The 22,085-nt window shown below is 35.3% G+C and overlaps 2 protein-coding genes across 3 annotated transcripts in view; one reads left to right on the top strand and one right to left on the bottom strand.

Moving 5' to 3' along the window:
- The window catches only part of NEK7 (NIMA related kinase 7), a 207,989-nt gene that overhangs the window by 171,706 nt on the left and 14,198 nt on the right, over positions 1-22,085 (bottom strand). The window lies entirely within an intron of this gene.
- On the top strand, positions 6,224-8,626 carry LOC123245041 (transcription elongation factor A protein 1-like). 2 transcript variants are annotated; one of them, XM_044673748.1, is made up of 2 exons: positions 6,224-6,286; positions 6,350-8,626. In XM_044673748.1, the coding sequence occupies exons 1-2, from the start codon at positions 6,224-6,226 to the stop codon at positions 7,127-7,129; spliced, it is 843 nt and encodes a 280-aa protein (XP_044529683.1). In that variant the 3' UTR covers positions 7,130-8,626. The 2 variants fall into 2 exon arrangements, with proteins under 2 accessions (XP_044529683.1, XP_044529682.1); XM_044673747.1 differs by having other exon boundaries at positions 6,224-8,626.

The following is a 22,085-nucleotide window of genomic DNA, read 5'->3' as shown; positions in this document are numbered from 1 at the left end:
TATGGTAAAGAACACTGCCCACATTCAGAGGAAGGACTGCAGGAGAGGAAACATATGAGAAAAACAACAGCTTCAACCCATGGGTCGGGGTGGACATGATTGAGGGTGTGGACTCGAAACTACCACACCAATGCAACTACTAACAATTTGGAAATAGGTCTTGATCAAGGACACATGACAAAACTAGTGGAAATGTGCATCGGCCATGGGTTGGATGAATGCGGGGGGTGAAGGGGAAAGTAGGAGCATGAATCATGTAACCATGTTAAAAATGAATATTAATAAATGTTTAAAAAAAGAATTAAAATAATAGCAATAGTAGCAATAATAAAAAAAAAATGTGGCGTTTATGGCTCTCACGGCCAAAAAGGTTGCCAACCCCTGTACTAGAACAAAGTCAGAACATAAACCAGTAAAATCTCTTTACAAAGTTCCAGACTGATTATCTATAGTATTATTGGGTTTGGTTTTTTAACTACTAATCATAGCCACAATCCAAGAATCCTCGTGGTTATTCTAATTTATGTTACATGAGAAAAAGCAAATGAAACCACTCCTATTTTCCTATTCCTTCTTATTCTAGCAGATTCCTTGTTCAAACTAGTTTGGGTAAGGAAAACATTCCAAATAAAAAACTAAACACCTCTATATGCATTAAAGGTCAAACAAGTTTTGAAAAACAATCAGATTTACTCCAGAGAGAAAATTACTGTAAATAAGGCTTAACATTATTTTATAGCATAATGTTTTACAATGAAGTTGATCAGTTAGATAGTTTATATTCTGACACTAGTGACACAAATATTTTGTATATGGAAGATAAAGAGTTTAATATTTTTGACACTATTCACAGTTTAATTGCCCCCAAAATAAACATTTTACTTACTAAATGGTATTCAAATAAAGAAAATGCAATATATATCATTCTAATTACAATTTAATGCAAACATACAATGGCTGAATTTTAAGTAAACTTGATATGGTTCAAAATGTCAAAACCATCAAAAAACTAATAGTTGACTATTGTTGTGAGGAAGATTATTTAGTAATTAATTAACTATTAAGGTTGCACCTAGCAGGAAGGGCTGGAGCATTCCAAGATGGAATGAAGGAGCAGGAAGTTCCTTGTGCTCTGAGAGAGGCTCCATTAGTGGATGGCACAAACTGTTGCTAGCCCTGAGAGATCTCAGATATGCATCCTGATTTCCCTGGGATCCTGAGTGGTGGTGGTTTCTAACAAGTGAACAAGAACTACAGAGCAGCACCAGGTGGAGGAGAAGTTTGGGATCTGGTGGACAGCATCTCAAGCACACTCACTCTGCTTGGATACCTTGGACCACCTTGGCTTTTGGCATCCTGAGATCATCTGTGGATTACAGTGAGAACCCCAAAGCCACCCTCAGATCCATTAGCTGTGCTGGTCAAACCTGGCTGGAATCAGGTTTGAAGCAGCACCCCAGAGACTCCAGAACAGCTCCTTTATGCCCAGCCTGGCCTAGGTCAATTAGTATTAGAGAAAATAAGTCCTCCTCCTTGCCCTGTGGTTTTGCCCATTAGGTTTTAGTGTAGAAACCCCTATCCCAGCCTTTTAGTTTTTCATAATTAAAACTGTTAAAACCTTTTACCTTGACTGCTGGTTTCAAAGACTCTGGCCTAGTGATGACAGATGGCCAACAGCCATTTTTGTCAGTTAGCAGCAGCTTAGTTGTGTACTCTCTCTAACCTGGTCCTGTCTCCCCTTCAACCCAGTGTGTGTACCCACAACCATTTAGATTATATTTTAATATCCCTGGTGCCCATCTATTTTTACACTATTAATTATTTTTTTTAAGTGGAAACAATTATTTCTTAGTCAAATAGACCAAACAGGACTGTTCTATAATAAAACCTATTTCAGAAACATAAAAAAGCAACAATATACTACAATTCTTAAAACACTGCAAATCATATTAGAGTCATATTAGTATTTCCTTAATCATGTCATAGAAACATAGATCATATGACATTATAATGCCATGAGGTGGAAAGAGGAAGTCAATAATAGGTTCACAGGTTTAGAGCTAGAAAGAACCATATAAGTCATCTCTTATTTTAGAGTTGTGGAAGATATATAAGATTACATGATTGGTTACTTTCTGAGAAAGAATCTGAACTAAGGTCTTCCTGATTCCAAGTCCTACAATATATCTATTGAGACATCTGACATTTGAGGTCAACAAGAAAACAATCTGAATATAAAATCTGAACCTTTCTCAGATTCTGTTTCCTCATTTGTAAAATAATAATATTTGCAAAACCCTCCATGGGGTTGTGGTGGAATTTAAATGAGATCATATGTACATAACATTTCATATTTGCAATATCCTACATAGATATATTTTTTCTATCAAAAATGTATTCACTTTTGAAAATCAGGGTTTTCCCTAAAAAAAAAACAAAAAAAAAAACCTCTGGGTTTTTCCTCCTTATTTTACTTTTTCTTCAGTCCAAATCTGAATTGACAACATCACTAATTGCTAGAAGTTGGTCATTTTGTATGTAAAAGAAACGGAAGCTTTTTTATTTGGTTTAAATAAAATATCAAAATTTTAAACTAGAACCCTCCTACAGTATCACACTAGTTTGTCTCTAGAATCTTTTCCTTATCTGCTCCTTAAATGTCATTACCAATCCAAATTTATCCATAGCTTTTAGAGTGTGTTTCAATCAATTCACAAGGATTTATAAATATTATTATTTAGTTATAACAATTATCCAGTAAAATGTGGAAAATGATAATCCTAATCAGTTTACTAGAAAGACATGAAATATTTTTTCTTGTTCAACTTTCTGAGCTAATAAAGGTTATTTACAAAATGGAACATTGTCATTATAAAGGGTTAATTTCCTGAAAGCAAATTACTATCTTATTTTTCCACCAACAGAATTAATCTACTTCCTAACACTGTCCTGTACAGAATATGTGCTGGAGAGACAGATGTTAGCGTAATTAAGCCCAAAATACAGGTCTATGTTGTTTTAAAATTTTAAATGAACAAATTCCTTAGATATAAGAGAGATCAAATTAACTTGTTAATCTAAGGTTAAGTAGCCTTTGGTAAAAATATGCTTGTAATCCTAGAAATATTTAACTTTAACCATGAATTTTTTGATTATATAAGCTTTATGAGAGTCAGGTAAGGTAGGAAAAGGGAAAAAAATAGATAATAGATGGCAAGTATTTGCTTTGAACTAAAATTCTTCCTAAGAGATTCTTTTTGAGAATTATTCCTACACTTTAGACACAACTACTTAAACATTTGATCTTTTCTTTTAAGGAAACATGCTGTGAAAGAAGAATTCTAGTCTAGAAAGAAAAGTCCACTGAAATTTAACCTTTATTAAAAGCATGGAAGCATTGCATGAGAGTCACAAATAAGGTTATGACTATCAAGACAACTACTCTTATTATGGTTCTTGCTGACACCTGCTGGCTTAGTTTTCTCTTCACTAAAGTTAGGCTTTATTATGCTTATTAATAATAGGAAAAATAAGTTTGGATATATCAGAGAAAATTCATAGACCTCACTTCCAACATTTATAACCTAGAAATTGAAAAAGAGTATTTTAAGAGACAATTGAATATAAATGATTTCCTTGCTTACTCATTTCTACTGAAAGCAATGGTTTAGAGGTAATTCTATAGTATATTTCGCAATAACAACAAAAGCCTACTTATCAATGAACATGGTAATTCACTCTAAAAATATTTAAAATGATTTCCTCAAGTTATTACTTTGGCCACTACACATGAATCTACTATAACTGTTCTCTCCAAGGTGACCAATGAACCCCTTTCATCAATAAGTATAATCACATTTTCATATCTTCATCCTCCCTCCACTTCTCTATAGCATCGAACACAATCAGTCCTAATTCTTGCTAACTTTTTTGTTACTGGCTTCCAGGACAGTGCACCCAGTATTTAGGGACTCTTTGAATTGTACACCCTATACCACCTGGACCCTCCTCTGCAGTTACCATGTTGGTCCCTGTATAGTTATTTATGTACTTTTCTTTCCTCCTTCCTTCCTATTCCCACTATTAGATTAATAACTTGGAAACATTTTTCTTATTTGCTCATTCTACAGGGAGAAGTCTTCACAAACCTGAATTAGACATCCTCTAATTCACCAATGGGTTTGAAGCCTGTTGGTTACCCTCAGCCTTATTTAGTCCACCAGCCAAGGCCATTTGTCAGGATTGGCTCCTACACATGCTATAGCTTCTTGGAGCTAGAGGAAAGAGCTAAATGGCAGGTAAGCATCAAAGGAGGAAAGCAGCTCTGAAAAAGACTTAACAAACCCTCAAAAAAAGATATTAATCTTCTCTAAACACCCTATACATCTTTATTTATATGTATACATATATATATTGTGTAAATAGAATTAGCTGGATCCCATTAATAGTCAAAAATCTACTCAACCCAGGCGTGCTAATGACATCACTCTCACCTCCCTTAGTGGGGAGGGGAGTCGAGTTACCCACACGTGACAATAAGTAACAAATCAAGAATAAGGGACTGCCCTTTGGGCAGTCCACATCAATGTAGAAACTGCCATTTGTCCATTTGAATTAGAGGTGGACCACAGGAAGTGATGAAAGACACAATCTCTTTAAGTAAGTGAGTGAACTTCCTGTGGGGGCAGTTGCTGTCTCGAACTGGAAGAAGAAGCATCTCCTGAGACCACAGAACACTTACGCTCTATATTGTCACGTGGGTAAGTTAGGCTGACTTCCTTGGCCTAGCTGGGCCAATTCTAACCTCTGCCTATCTGGCTGTTGGGCCTTGTGGCTTACAGCTTCATTTATTTAGCCTTTTAACCTTCTCCCTCTGTCCAGGCCTTTGGCCTGGACTAGCCTCTCCTTTTCTCTTTATTCCTACTTTTACCTACCGATTGTAAATAAACTCTTCAACCGGATGCTGACTTGGGTCTGATTTGATTACGGAATCAACCTAAATTGTTGATTCCTGGCGGCCACATATTTTTAATATATAACTATAAATACCTAAATTTTCCCTCTTACAATAGTAAATATTAACATGTGTAATTATTTTCCTCATTAGACTATCTCTTCCTTATACACAGATCAAGCTCAAAAATATTTAGTGGCTCACTATTACCTATTAGATAAAGTTCAAACTTCATTAGACATTTAAAGCCTTCCACAATCTGCTTCTGCCCTACCTTTACAGCCTAAACATATATTTATGTGTGTGTGTGTGTGTGTGTGTGTGTGTGTGTGTATATATATATATATATATATAATTTCTACATATCCTACATACCAAACAAACCAAACATAGTCTTCACTTTTCTACTCAATGAATGTGTTTCTTCATGCTTTCTCCCTGCAGTGCAAAACATTCTCTTTCTCTCTTTTTTGTGCTTAATAATCCCTGCCCCTGCTTTTTTTTAAAGCCCAATTTGAAAGTCACCTCCTCCATAAAGGCAAAGTCTACTTGATTTGCCTATCCCACCCCAGGTTGGTAATCTCCAAGACTGCCCGAAGCATTTCATTTTATATCTAACGCACTTGGTATTATTTTCAATTATAATTATCTGTAACAAGAATAGGAGGTAATATTGGCATGATATGGCCCATGAGGTTATGAAATATCAGACATAACTGAAAAACTATTGAATAACATAAAAATAATAACTCATATTCATATATTTAAAAATTCTCCTACTAAGCCATATTCTCCATAAAGGCAGGGACCACTAAAATCTGTTATCTCCTTTAGCACCCAGAACAGGACTCTGTATACAATATCTAAAAAATATTTGCATAATTAATTATTCATTGATATAAATTAATGCATTCATTGATAAGCCACAATTCCTTAGTTTAAATAATAATGTCTTTATCCCTGAGAAATAATGTCAGGAACTGGACTAGAACACAGGTAATGTTAGATCCAGAAGGTTTTATTTCAAGAATTCTGCAAGAGGGCCAAGATCTAAGATCTCCACAAGTCAAAATTTGATGAAAAGTATAATAAGAATATAACCTTTAGCTCGGACCTCGGTGTAGCTCTTCTGTCTGTGACGTCTCCGTAGACTCTTGCTCACCTCTCCCTTGCCCGCTTTTTTGACATCGCCCTTTTTCCCGGCTTCTCCCGCGTCCCGGCCCCACGGGGTGGGGTGGGGGGGGTGGGGTTGCAAAGCCTGCCAGAGCCATGGAGGACGAGATCATTCGCATCGCCAAGAAGATGGATAAGATGGTGCAGAAAAAGAACGCGGCTGGGGCACAGGATTTACTAAAGGAACTTAAGAATATTCCCATGACCCTGGAATTATTGCAGTCCACAAGAATTGGAATGTCAGTAAATGCAATACGCAAGCAGAGCACAGATGAAGAGGTTACATCCTTAGCAAAGTCCCTCATCAAATCCTGGAAAAAGTTGCTAGATGGACCATCTACTGATAAAGATTCTGATGAAAAGAAAAAAGAACCTTCTATCTCCTCCCAAAACAGCCCTGAAGCAAAAGAAGAAAGTAGCTCCAGTAGCAATGCAAGCAACAGAAAGGAAGAAACAAATGCTTCTGATTCCTTCATTCCATCTTTTCCCCGGGCACCAAGCACTTCAGATTCAGTTCGAATGAAGTGCCGAGAGATGCTTGCTGCAGCCCTCAGAACAGGAGATGACTACATTGCTATTGGGGCTGATGAAGAAGAACTGGGATCTCAAATTGAGGAAGCTATATATCAGGAATTACGGAACACAGACATGAAATATAAAAATAGGGTACGAAGTAGAATAGCAAATCTCAAGGATGCAAAGAATCCAAATTTAAGGAAAAATGTACTGTGTGGAAACATACCTCCAGATTTATTTGCTAGAATGACGGCAGAGGAAATGGCTAGCGATGAACTTAAAGAGATGCGCAAAAACCTGACCAAAGAAGCAATTAGAGAACATCAAATGGCCAAGACAGGCGGGACTCAAACTGACCTATTTACATGTGGCAAATGTAAAAAGAAGAACTGTACCTATACACAGGTTCAAACTCGCAGTGCTGATGAACCTATGACAACATTTGTTGTTTGCAATGAATGTGGAAATAGATGGAAGTTTTGTTAGAAGGAACTGGGAAAGACACCTGGACGTTTATGAAAGATGATTTTTGTAATTAGCTTTAAAAACTAGGCCAAGGATCTAGTTTCCCTGCAAATGAGATTTTTAAAGCGGCAATCATCCTTTGGGTTCATCTTTTGTTTTTGACACAACCATCCCTTTCTTAAAAGCCTTCTTCTTATAGTTAGTCAGTGGTTAGATCAGATATTCAATTGTATGGTGTTTGTTTAAAACTATTTTTTCATTTTTATAAGTAAGTCAACATTAGACTTTTATCAATTTAAGCTTTTGGTAACATTTGTTTTTCATAACAAATGGAAAATGTACTTTAACTTTTTTACCAATCTGAAACATACACAAGAGATTTTTTACTTCTCTATTAATGTGAAAGTGGAATTTGCATTCCATATTAGCATGTTCCTACTAATATTAAGGGAGAAGAAAGACTAGTGTAATTTTAGGTTTACCAAGTGTAGTGTAGTAACAAAATAATACTTGGACAGCTTATCTACTTTGTAAATATCATTTTTTGAATTAGCATCTCACTTTGATCATAATGATTTAATAATAAGCCTTAGTGATTAGATATCATTTGCATCTGTGACTAGTTGTGACCAATATAATTTGTTGTACTTTTCTTAAGTCTGTAAATTACTTGCTCTTAATAGATCTTGCTTCTGGAGAAATTACTTTAAGTACTTTGTTAAAATATCAATTGGCCTTATTTTTTATTTACTTGTTTGACATTGTATTTTATTTTAGTTTTTGCAGATGAACAAGGTCATTGGTGGATTTTCAACTACATTATTTTAGATCAGTTCTTCACAAGAAGATAGATTGAGGGGAATACTATTAAACTTCACCATTTACTATAGTTTTCCTAAACTGCTCATAAACTTTATTTTGATGTGTAGAATAATAATAATAATCAGTGATCAAGTTTGAGAGCCAGTTTACAACATTAAAGTTATATTCTTCTCACATCTAGGTTGACAGATTTTTTTTCTCCTAGAGTCTATTTTCTGATTCAACTTTTAAAACCACTAAATGCTGTTCATTAAAGTGGGGATACACTTGTTCAAACTTTTCCTTAATGGCAGTGCTATTAAGTGCTGAAAAAAATTTTTTTCCATCTTCAGATACCAAACAGATAACATTTAATAATTTCGGAATGGTGTTGTTGTTATTCTTTGTGCCATTTCAAATCCTCTTGAGCGTTCCCCCACAATATGTACATATATCACAGATCAATTTGAAATAATGTGGAGAGCTACTAAAAGATTATATTGGTTTAAATCTGTATTTAAAAATTGGCCCATTTAGGCTGCTTCATCCCCAGAATGACAAATGATCTACTCAAATGAAGGAAAATGTTTGACTTATGGTTTAAAAATGATAAAAGAAATTTGAAAAAAGTTAAAAAACATTAAGTTAATAGAAATCTTATGTAACTCAAAAGTGTTCCATTTTTCAAACAACTCAATAAAGGTCTTTTTATGAACTTAAAAAAAAAAAAAAAAAAAAAAAAAGAATATAACCTTTAAAACCAAAAAACAAAGGAAGAGTTATGTTAGCATTTCATTATCCCTCTCTTTGATTTTCAGTTTCCACACATAAAATGAAGGAGTTATACTAAATTATTTCTAACATTACAGCATTGCTATTCTATGGACCAGGAATTAAATTGATTATCATAAGTTAAGAGTAAAGAGCTAGAAAAGTATGCTCTTGTAAACAGGTAGGTGACTCAGTGAGTTGAGAGCAGGCCCAGAGACAAGAAGTCTTGAGTTCAAATTTGATCTCAGATACTTTCTAGCTGTGTGACCCTATGCAAGCTCCTTAATCCCATTGCCTAGCCATTACCAGTCTTCTGCCTTGGAACCAATACACAGGATTGATTCAAAGACGGAAGGTAAAAAAAAGCATACTCTTGCAAGTTTGTGTGAACTAAGGATAAAATTTTAGTATGAATCAGCAAAGGCTGGATGAACAGAAATAAGAATAACTTGTAGAGAAATTATAATTGAGTCCATAAGAGCTGATGAGACTATAAAGTGAGATAGTATAGGAGGGAAAAGATAAGAGGGCCAAGGATACAGCCTTAAATGACACAGGCTGTTAGTGTGCAAAAAGAAAACAGAGAGACTAGGTTTACAAAAAGATAAAAAAATGCCTGCCCTTTGATCCAGCAATACCATTGTTGGGTTTGTACCCCAAAGAGATCATAAATAAACAGACTTGTACGAAAATATTTATAGCTGCACTTTTTGTGGTGGCAAAGAACTGGAAAAGGAGGGTATGTCCTTCAATTGGGGAATGGCTGAACAAACTGTAGTATATGCTGGTGATGGAATACTATTGTGCTCAAAGGAATAATAAACTGGAGGAATTCCATGTGAACTGGAAAGACCTCCAGGAACTGATGCAGAGTGAAAGGAGCAGAGCCAGAAGAACACTGTACACAGAGACTGATATACTATGGTAAAATCGAATGCAATGGACTTCTGTACCAACAGCAATGCAATGACCCAGGACAATTCTGAGGGATTTATGGTAAAGAACGCTACCCACATTCAGAGGAAGAACTGCAGGAGAGGAAACATATAAGAAAAACAACTGCTTGAACACATGGATCGGGGTGGACATGAGTGGGGATGTAGACTCGAAACTACCACACCAATGCAACTATCAACAATTTGGAAATAGGTCTTGATCAAGGACACATGATAAAACCAGTGGAAATGTGCGTCAGCCATAGGTGGGGGAGAATGCGGGGGGGTGAAGGGGAAAGTAGGAGCATGAATCATGTAACCATGTTAAAAATGAATATTAATAAATGTTTAAATTTTTTAAAAAAGCTTAGAGAAAAAAAAGCATCTAAAACAGGGGTCAGCAACATATGGCTCTTTCTGCAGGAGCCATAAAGTCAATTTTTTTTCAGGCACTGTTACAGGAGCACACACTGTTACAGGAGCGAGCACTGTGAGCACTGTACGGCTCTCATGAAATTACATTTTTTAAAAATGTGGCGTTTATGGCTCTCACGGCCAAAAAAATTGCTGACCCCTGATCTAAAAGAATAATCAACAGTGTCAACGGTAACAAAGTTTAAACAAACAAAAAAAGGATGACAATTAAGAAAAGGCCAATAAATGAGAATTAAGAGATCATAGGTAACTCTAGAGAAAATAGTTTCAGTTAAATGATGATGAGAGAAAACAGACTACAGAGTTTAGAAGAAAGTGAGCAGAGAGGAAGTAGAAGCACAGAATATAAATGACTTTCTGAAAGAGTTTAGACTAAAAAAAGGAAAAGAGATTTAAGATGACAGGTAGCAGGGATAGTCAGTTCAAACTAAGGTTTTTAAGGATGGCAAGGCATAAGCATGTTTGCAGGCAGCAGGGAAGCAGCCAACAGACAAGGAGAAATGAAAGATTACTAAGAGAGGGGAGAATTAAGTGGGGATGTACTGGAACAGAGGATGATATCAAGGTTGAATGTAAAGGGGTTTGCTTTGGCAAGAAGGGCCACATCTTGTGTGAGGCAAAAGAGAAGAAAGAGATCATGAGAAAAAACATCCAAGGGATATGAGATAAAGCGGGAAGAGAGAGAGCTCTCAGCAAATGGTCTCAATTTTTTTCAGTGAAGCATGAGGATTCTCAGCTGAAAGCATAGGGGAAAATATGCCTTGGGAGGTTTTGAGGAAAAATGAAAAGGTTTGCAAGTGTTGCTGTGTGGATAGTGGATTGTTTAGGAAGCTGTCAAATGACTGATTATGTAAGCTAATCCACTTGGCATAGTTTGTGATTTTTTCCAACTTTGCTCAGCAAGAGAAGTGAAGGAAAATGGTGAGAAAAACAGACAATTGGAGCTAAACTTAAAGGATAATCAGTGAGAGGGTAAGGGGGAAAAGGAACTGTGGAAGATAGAATAGAGTGGAACTGGTTCTCTAAAGGGTAAAGATATGGAACAGAAGAGGATGTAGCAAGAGCAGGGGTAATGGCCTGAGAACTGGGTAAAATCTGACTTCAGACACTTCCTAGCTGTGTGAGCCTAGGCAAGTCACTTAACTCCCCACTGCCTAGCCCTTACTGCTTTTTTGCCTTAGAACCAATACTAAGAAGGAAGGCAAGGTAAGGTTTTAAAAAAAAATTAGGAGACTTAACAATAATTCATAAGAGATGATGATAATATGAATTAAGGTATAAATATAAAATATACAGGTGTCATATATGAGAATGTATGCATACATATATACATATGTACTCTCAATATAAACATAACAGGTTTTTGAGAACTGACAGGCATGTTGGATTTATAGTTCAGAAGCACAGTTCACAGGCCTGAGAATCATTTCAGTTTATCAACATCTTGAAGCCTGAAGGTAGACCTTGAGTCATTACTGAGAGTTTTTAAAAAGAAACACATTCTCCAAAAGAGCATTTTGAGAAGATGGAACAGGGAGCTGAGCAGCAGCAGAAAAGTCCATTGGCCACCAAGCACTTAAATAAAAAATCCTGGCTCCAAGAAGGGCTAGACTGGCAACTGAAAGGAAAAAGTTCAAGAAGAGTTGAACTGAACAAAGAGAGATTGAACAGGAGCTGCCTCGCTCCTGTAGCTATCTTGAAACAGAGAATGAGAATGAATGTAGATGGAAACTGCCAGCTGTAATCAGTTCTTCAAGGACTAAAGAAAGTTCCAAAATGTCTACATGTTCTTCAGATTCCCATCCTCATACCTATCCAATAATAAAATAACAGCTTACCTAAGCATTTCCTTGTTGAGGGCAGTATGTATAGAGTGCCAGGGTTTGACGTTGAGAGAAAAAGGGGAGGAAGGGGAGAGAGAGAGAGAGAACACAAAACAACAGGGAGGCAAGATGGAGTGTTTTAGTTGTGACTAGGCTACCCTCTCTGCACTTCTCCAGCTGCCTCCCTGCCATCTGTGTTCAATGCCCTGAGCCTGGCACAGCTATACCAGCAAGGCACTCCCTCTGGACTAGCACACTTGCTGGCCCAGAAATTCCAGGGACCACTGCCGACTCCACACAGTAGGTGGGGGTAGAGTCCTGGGATCTTCCTTCTTCCTTTCCCTAGAACTCAAGAGTTCAAGAATTCAAGCTTTTTTTTTTTCTTTTGCGTACCTTTTAAGTTGACTCCAGTAGCAGGGTCCCCCAGCTCTGACCTCTTGTTAGATTTGGTTTTCTGTCCCCTAGAAGCACTTTGTTTTTGATTGGTTTGAAAGAATTTTCAAATGGCTACATCTAAGCCTCCATCTTCCCAGAATTGGAAAAGAGCTTTTCTAAGTGAGATAAGTTTTATCCTCTCCAGAAGGGGGAGGAACAGACAGAGCACCATCTGTGGCACCATACACACGTATACCATACACGAAAATACTTAGTTCTCATAAAATATGATTTACATAAAGTTTCAAAACACCCGGGCAAGAAATCACAGGATCTTAAAAAAGTTGGAAAGGAAAGGATATATAATATACACTGTTCCTCCTCCCTTTTATATCAACTGATATGTGGTTATTCAGGCCACTCCAGTGAATGAAATCTACCAACCATGATAATTCACCCAACTTTTAGATAACTCTAATTGTTAAGAAATGTTTTCTTTCATTAAGCCCAATTCATTCTACTCATTATCTCCTGGTTCTCTCACCCTCTGAAGATAAGCAAAACAAATCTAATCTCTCTTTTATATGATCATCCTTCAAATACATCAAGATAGCTATCATGCCCTCCCTACGTTTTTCTCTTCTATAGGCTAAATATAAATAATTCAGGTCAAACAGGAACTAGAAAAATCATGAAGTTTCCAATTCATATTCAGGTCTTCAGTCAAAAGACAAAGAAAAGAAGTATCATGACCTTTTCTAATTCATGACTTTCCTCTTTGAAAACTATAAGAAAACTAGGAAGAGTAAGGTTAAAAGAGAACAAGTAGCCACTCATCACTTATAAAAAATTGTCTTATAAATGGAAAACTCTAAATAAATATATGGAGTTGAGAGTTCTAGTGTTCAAGCATTTTAAGAATATTCTATTTTTATAGATTACTTTCGTAATGTTCTGTAAGACTGAAACTTGGAAATAACAATATCTGACTCAATTAGTTTACTATTCATAATCAATTTTTAGTTGTAAACAGTTTCCAGCAAAATTTTTCAAAATCACAAAAACTTCCCTTCCCTCACCACTACTAATAGAATTTCCTTACTTTCTGAATCACTTCTACTTACCACCATTAACTCTAACTCCTACTCTGACTCAGGACAAGTCATCTCTGATTTTCATTTCATTCCAGAAAGGGGCTTACAATGGTAAATCTTTTTTTTTTTTTTTAAATTTTTAAACCCTTAACTTCTGTGCATTGACTTATAGGTGGAAGATTGGTAAGGGTAGGCAATGGGGGTCAAGTGACTTGCCCAGGGTCACACAGCTGGGAAGTGTCTGAGGCCGGATTTGAACCTAGGACCTCCTGTCTCTAGGCCTGGCTCTCAATCCACTGAGCTACCCAGCTGCCCCCTACAATGGTAAATCTTGCAACAATAGTGCAGTCAGTACTAATGGGAAAGAAGATGATGAATAATATAAATCTTCCATGGCTATTCTCTCAACCCTCCAGCCTAAAAAGGGAGTGAGAGGGATAAGGTAGAGAAGGGAATCTGGACACAAGACCTCTTCCATTCTCCTAAGTTTTCTCCTTTGTTACTAGTAATAATAACTTTTTTTATGTACTTGCTTCAGAGATAGAGCAGAGAAAAAGCTGTTAAGACTTCCTCCTGTCCTACAGTGGGCCTCAGAATGTAAGAAACACAGATAAGAAACAAGTGGTAGCAATGGGATAAAAAGCACACATACCAATCCCTAGAGTCTGCTGTTATAAATGGTTACCTCATAACATTCAAAATGTGGCAGTGTAAAAAAAATTTACATTATGAATCAATAACAGAATTAAAGAAACCAAAAACAATGCCATAAAAAAATTTTAAATCCATGGCTCCTATTACAAAGTCACTCCACTAATGAGCCTGGCTAACAGTCTATAGAAAATTAAGTCAGAACTACATGTCCTAGATTAGCCATCCCATACATCAAAAGAAAGCAATAAAAGATCATTTCACTGGCAAATGAATGAATAAAAAAGTAATAAAGAAACTTTTCCAGCAAAAAAACAAACAAAAACAAACAAAAAAACACAATCAGCTTCTATAATGTATTCTTCAAAGGAATACTACTATAAATGCAAACTACAAATTTGTAAATTTCAAATAGTACAAACTTACAGACCTGGATTCAAGTACCATTTCTGACACTTAATGGTCATGAAGCAGTTATTTACTTACTTCCTTGAAGTTCTGGACAATTTTCTATGGTTTGGGGTTTGAGAGAAGATACCGATCTGCTCAGTGGGAATTTCCTCCCCAGGAAGTTAATAATACCAATCGATCAGATGTCTAATTCCTGTCATATCATGTTTTGTACTGTTTTCTGTTCTATATAACAATGTTTTATCAAAAAACTCATTTGAATAAAGTGACATTTTCAAAGGGATAAAGGGGTGAATTTTATGTGCCATAAATTTGTTTTGAAAACTGTAATTTTCATTTTAACCTATGAGTTCCATAATTTTAACCTATGAACTCATAGTTTAAAATAATTACAAAGGCTATTTATGCTTTCTGAGGACATATTATTGTTAAAGTTTTTAAAGAAATGCAAGTTTAAACTAAAAAAAGAGGCTTTCTTTTAAAATATAACTATTGAAAGGCAGGACAACAATAAAGAGCTGTTAAATTTCAATAATCCAACATTGATATAAGTAGTCTAGAAATGGAATCTATCCAAATGTGTTGAAAAATTTATAAAATGTAATCAAGGGACAGCTGGGTAGCTCAGTGGAGTGAGAGTCAGGCCTAGAGACAGGAGGTCCTAGGTTCAAACCCGGCCTCAGCCACTTCCCAGCTGTGTGACCCTGGGCAAGTCACTTGACCCCCATTGCCCACCCTTACCAATCTTCCACCTATGAGACAATACACCGAAGTACAAGGGTTTAAAAAAAAAATGTAATCAATGTACAGATTGGCTTTATGGGCAGAGGAGGAGAATAAGCATTTATATAATGCCTATTATGTGCCAATAATTTTTACTAAGCAATTTTTGCAAATATCTCATTTGAGCCTCATAACCCTGGGAGGTAGGTGCTATTATGATCTCCATTTTATAGTTCAAGAAACTAACAGAAGTTAAGTAACTTGCTCAGGGTCACAAAGTTGGTAAGGTCAAATTTGAACTCAGGTCTTCCTGACTATTGCTTCTAAATCATTAATTACAATAGCTTACATTTATATAATGTTTTATATCTTGGTTAATACAATAAAGACAGAATGATATAGTGTAAGCATGATAAATTTAGCATAAAAAAATGCCAGCCATTCATTCAATAGCTAGAGGAGGAGAGGGAGAGTTCTTTCCCAGGTTGAAAAATGATATACAAATTGTTCCTTAGAAAGAATTTCCAGTCAAAGGTACAAACACCAAAAGAAGGATTTATAATGGAAAGCCTGACCAATTTCTCTGGCTACTGTGATGTTATGTTCAGAATCAAAAAGTAATACTCTATTTATACATTACAAGGTAAAAGCCTCATATACTCATTTGTTCCTGTCAATCCAGTTCTTCATCATGTAACAAAAGTTGTATCATATCACTAAACATATCACTGAAGCATTCTCATTGGCACAGATATGCCTTCAAAAATATATATACTCAGGGCAACAAAGTGGCACAATGAATGGAGCACCAGCCTGGAGTCTAGAGAACCTGGATTCAAATCTCACCTCAAACACTTGCTAGCTGTGTGACCCCAGGAAATCACACAACCCTATTTGCCTAGCTTTTGCCCCTTTATCTTAGAGTTGTTACTAAGACACACACTAAGTACTCCCTCCACATTATTTTCCCCATTTAATTCTTATATATGTATTTCTATAAATCTTCTATAGAAAATCAACCTAATATAGTTGGAGATCTTTCTCTTTCTTGTCTATCTCAAGGAATCTAATTTAGCACTTGGTCTGTTCATCTATTTTCTCCAAATCCTTACCTGACCAATCTACCTCTTTTAACATTCTTTTTTGATGAATTCAGTACACTCAGGCCTCATTAATTCATACTCTACCTATTCAAATATTGTAGCAATTCATATACAAATAAGCCAGAAGATCACCATTAAGATTTGCTAAGAAAATTAATAGTGAAAATGAGATTTCCGTTCTTTTAGTTATTCCCTCACCTTCTGAATCTTCCCATAGCCATGACGACTTCTATAATATACTCCCTTATCACTTCTGCCTCTCGGAATTCATGACTTCTTCAAGGCTCAATTCAGGTTCAACTTCTTCTAGGAAACCAATTACTTACTATAGTTCTTTTGCCCTCCTAAATTTTCTTGGAAATATACTTAGCTGTGTATATGCAGTATTCAATCCTAGAAGGAAGTAAACTCAAAGGACAAGGACCCATATTTTTGTCTTTGTATCACCAGTCTGGCACAGTGCCTTGTACATATTAGCTGCTTAGTTGTTGACTAATATTAAGAAATTATTTCCAGCATTTCTGATTATTTTTATATAAAGACTTCCTTTTCTTTGTTAATTCAATGACAAAAAAATTCAATAGCCTTAGCTGTATTACTATACACCTTAGCAAGTATGATATTCTCCAAATATTTACTTTTTTTTATTCATATTGCCATTTCCTATAGTTTACTATATGCATTATACTTCTTTATCTTTAAATAATTTTTATTTTTTAGAAAAGTTATCATGGTTACATGATTCATATTCTTATGCATTATACTTCTTGAACTAAGTAGTACTCTTATGATAGCCAATATCTATTACATTAAAACTTTGGTCTACATTATTCTAAAAGATATAGCAACAAAATATTTTAAATCTTTAGAAAAAATAAATGTTAATAGACTATAAAAAGTTTTAAGTACATAAATGAACTACCTGTATAGTTATAACTATATTACACATAAATGGGAGAATGCAACTCAAACACAAAATGCAATCTAATTTTTTTTTATTTTTAATAGTTGTAGAAATATAGAAATATATTTATTTATTTAATGTGCTATGATCAAGTATTACAAAGAACTGTTCCAGGTGATCAATTAAGTTCATTAGTTTAACAAAAAAAAAACACACTATCATAAAGGTATTAAAATACAGACAGGTTTGCTAAATACGTTCTTAATTTAAATAAGTAAAAAATAATCAAATGTATAATAGACATTGACCATCAATATAAAAAGAAAAATACAGCAGTGAAGGAAGTACGCTACTGTTTGAAAAACTCATAAATTTTGCATTTAATGAGAAATTCCTATGCATTGTTTCCTTATTAGACTAGATTACTTCCTACTAGACATAATCATTTTATATGACCACTTATTTTGTAGTTTAACAAAATATTTATCTTACCAATTTCTGTTTTCACTTTCAATGTTAATCTGCTTCCCCAGAGGAACTTCAGAAAGAAATTTAAAGAGAAATAACAAAACGGGGAAACAACTCTATTTCCATTTTACTTACACACACACACACACACACACACACACCACCTCCAAACAATTATCAATTAACTGAACAAGTATTCCCCTTCCATTTGACCAGGATCATTGGATAAAAGTGATACATACCAGAGCTTTTAGAAAAATGCAATTTATTTTATTCCCTCATCGGTTTGTACTAATTCTATTATATAATGTTCAGAAATCAGCATTGTAGTTCAGAATATTAAAACAGGTATCTATTTATTACACTCACATCTTTCTAAAACTATTCCTCTTGGGTGATACGTCATAGTCAAAAAGATAGGTTACATTGTCTTAGAAGTGGTTTCAACATAAGAACAAAAGAAAGAGTATATGTACTGACACTTAACTTCTCCCCTCCTGCACTATCTGTACCTTATCATTTGCTAATATTATAGTATATTGCTGATTGACTTAAGGTTTAAAAAAAATTTTAAAGTTTATCTATATTAATCTAATCATTATCTTTTTCTTACATGATTTTTTATCTGTACCATTTCCCTATGACTATATTGAAGAACATATCATTGTGAAAGCCCATGAACATCTTACACAAAAATTTTGTTTTAAATTGTAAAAGCCCATAATAAGTCCACCTGATTCATCGAGGTCACATGTTGCTCATACAGCCTTTTCTTTTATTTTTGACTTTGTTAATTGTCATATACATGATGATGGATGGATTCCATCAAAACTGGTTACAACCTGAATACAACCTTTGGAGAATTTAATGAGTTAAATATCTCAATTATTTTTTAAAGGGTCCATTTTGTAGCTGAAGTGCAATGGCACTGATGTATTCCCCACATCCGCATTTATAAAAATGTAATGGATGACACATAACAATCTCATACCAGAGGAGCTGGGAAGGTGTTCCTAGGGCATGGTACCCCTAGATGGCTCCCAAGAGGGAGCACTCCCAGGAAGCAAGTGGTTTCTGGATGGCTTTAATAGTTTTAACTCTTCAGCTTATTCTACTCTTCCACCAAAACGATCTAGATTTCTTGGTGAGGTTTTAGACCCAAAAGGTTTTCATTAACAATACAGGTTTGCATTTTTTCTAGGTTTTCCTCTCAAATTTTGAAAAATGGCAGTAATAGGTTTTGTTTAAAAATAACTTTGCCAAGGTTGAAAGATTTCCTATATCTGTAGATCTGTGACAAGTATACATCAATTCATAGACTTTTAAAATATCACATAGCAAGTGGCTATACAGCAACTCATGTAAATCCTATTTGATAATGGTTTGTTTGCTATTGTCAACAACTGGGCTACTGTGAATTTTGATACTTTCTTTGAATGTGCATTATCTACTTTATTACTGCTTTTATAAATCTGTTATTTTGTGAAAATCATTTGAACTCACACAGTGGATCATGGCCAAATTTTAAAAAGGAAAGTGGATCTCATTTTTGATGAGGAACCTTTGTATTTTACCTCTCTTTGGCTGACACAGTGTGTCACTTATTATTATAAGCTATATATATTTGAATTTTAAAGCATTTTAAATTATTTTTAATATAGTATTTGGGTCCTTTGAAGGACATATAATCAATATTAATCTTTTTTTTAATTTTGCAATAATATAAGATTAAAATACATTTGTTTTAATGTAATTGCATACCCAAAAGCTTTAAGTTATAGAAATAATGTCACTGTTTAAAAAAATTATGGGACTTTGCTTAAAAAGAGCCATTGCACAGTGCCAAAGAAACACAGAGCTAACCTGCATGGTGCCTATCAAGCAGAAGGTCAAAGAGACCAAACCAATCCCAGTGGGACTGATATAATTTTCAACCAAGACAAGAGGATTTGAACTTGTTTGGGGTTTGAGGTTTTGGTTGCTTTGGCATATGTCAGAGGCAGAACTTCCTCTGAGCCCTAACAAGCACCTCACTTTAGCTACCATTCTGGTTCCTATAATCCAGTGCCTTTTCTGTCTTTCATAGTGTGGCAAACTTTCTGTTGTCCTGGCTACTTATTGGTTAAGTGCATAATTACATAAATCATTTTAATTGGGCCCTGATTCAAGGACCTGTTATAGCTTTATTTTTCCTTTACTTAGATTTTCTTAGGCATAAGACTTTGATACTTTATATTTTATCCACAAGTTATTTTTTCTCTTTAATTTGGATTTTTTGTTTTTTTATTTCTTTTGCAAATTGATTCATATACTTCATAACTCAGCCATGTATCCCTGAGTGATCCCTATGTTTGTTATTATCCACCTCAGGGGGGAGAATGTTATTGTTATGAACTTGATTTGAATTGGAGTAATTTCGGATAAGAAACTTGCTACCTCCCAGAATCCAGAAGACGAACCTGTTTGGAGAAGGTGCCATGAACATGCCTGCAGAGATCACATGCTGCACCAGAAGATCCATACTGAACTTTGGGATGTGAATTGAACTGGGTGGAAAGCATTTGCTTTGAATGTATACTTTTCTGCCAAAACGGACTGCCTCAAAATTGGCTTTTTGTAAACTGGAAAGCAAGGGTATGCCCTTCAATTGGGGTATGGCTGAACAAATTGTGGTATATGTTGGTGATGGAATACTATTGTGCTCAAAGGAACAATAAACTGGAGGAATTCCATGTGAACTGGAAAGACCTCCAGGAATTGATGCAGAGTGAAAGGAGCAGAGCCAGAAGAACATTGTACACAGAGACTGATATATTATGGTAAAATCGAATGTAATGGACATCTGTACTAGCAGCAATGCAATGACCCAAGACAATTCGGAGGGATTTATGGAAAGGAACACTATCCACATTCAGAGAAAGAACTGCAGGAGTAGAAACACAGAAGAAAAACAACTGCGTGGACACTTGGGTTGATGAGAACATGACTGGGGATGTAGACCTGAAAAGACCACACCCATGTAACTATCAATAATGTGTAAATAAGTCTTGACTGACCACACCAGTGGAAATGCAAATTAGCTGGGGGGAGGAGGGGCGAGTCTGGGGATGGGGGGGTGAAGGGTAAAGTAAAAACATGACTTATGTAACCAGGGAAATTTTTTCTAAAAATAAAAAATTATTAAAAAAAAAATTGGCTTTTTGTCAATGTAGCAATCACTTATTTTGTTCTTTTTTCTTTTATCCACAAATTATTGTAATTTATAAATTGGTTATGTTTTAAATGATTCCTTCGGGAACACTGGTCTCCCAAAAGGGATCATAGTGGGGAATGTATAGTTAGAAATATCTTGAATCCCTAAAACTACGTTACCCAAAATTCCTTTCTGTATTACCTAGAATGATTTTCCCTTTGTCCATGTTTGCATAAGTTCTGAGGCTTCACTTCTCTCTTTCTCCTTATTCCTCTCTTCTTTCATTAGCAGGCTGGCTGGTTTAGATAGCTTTTTACTTTAGTTATTATTGGGGCAGCTGGGTAGCTCAGTGGATTGAGAGTCAGGCCTAAAGACGGGAGGTCCTAGGTTCAAATCCAGCCTCAGACACTTACCAGCTGTGTGACCCTGGGCAAGTCACTTGACCCCCATTGCCCACCCTTACCACTCTTCCACCTAGGAGACAATACACAGAAGTTAAGGGTTTAAAAAAAAAAAGAAGTATGCTTCTCTTAAAAAAAAACAACAAAACTACTTTAGTTATTATTAATAAGCTTTTAAAAAAATATAATACTTACTTCTTGTATATTAATTTTAACCTACACATAGCACTGGCACACTAACTGTGACCCTAATCAAACCACTTAACTTCCCTTTGTTTCCTCATCTGTAACATGTGGATAATATAACCTACCTTCTAGGGTTATTGAGAAAATAAAATAAGATAATATTTATAACATACTCTGAAAACTTTAGATCATTATGTAAATATAAGTTAATAATAATATTAAAAGTTCAAACTTAGACTGGCATTCAAGGACCTTCCAAATCTGAAACCAAAGTACCTTTCCAAACACCAACTTTAGTAGCTCCCTCTTTGCCTTGTAGGCCAAATATAAAGTTTCATGTTGGGCCCTGAAATCTTTTCACAATCTAGCCTAGTCGTACCTTTCCAGCCTTCCACTTGACTTCAGGCAGCACTACAATCCAGCTGGTCTATTTGCTGTTCATACACATGCCTCTACACTAGCTGTCCCTTGGACCTGCAGTGCTTTCCCTATAATCTTCACTTCTTCATTTATTTGGCTTCCTTTAGACTCAACTCAAATCCAATATTCAACAAAAATCCTTTTTCTAGTTCCCCAGCTACAAGAGTCTTTCCCCCTTTTAGATCAATTTCCATATACTTTGTATGGGACTAATTATTTATGTGGTTGACTCCTCCATTAGAATGTAAATTCCTTGTATTTATCTTTTGTATCCTCACTGCCC

This window comes from Gracilinanus agilis, chromosome 4, assembly GCF_016433145.1.
Source record: "Gracilinanus agilis isolate LMUSP501 chromosome 4, AgileGrace, whole genome shotgun sequence".
Taxonomy (NCBI): domain Eukaryota; kingdom Metazoa; phylum Chordata; class Mammalia; order Didelphimorphia; family Didelphidae; genus Gracilinanus; species Gracilinanus agilis.
This window is presented reverse-complemented; position numbering and strand designations above follow the sequence as displayed.

Coding starts and splice junctions, on each gene's coding strand:
- LOC123245041 (XM_044673747.1), top strand. CDS start 6,224: ATGGAGGACGAGATCATTCGCATCGCCAAGAAGATGGATAAGATGGTG.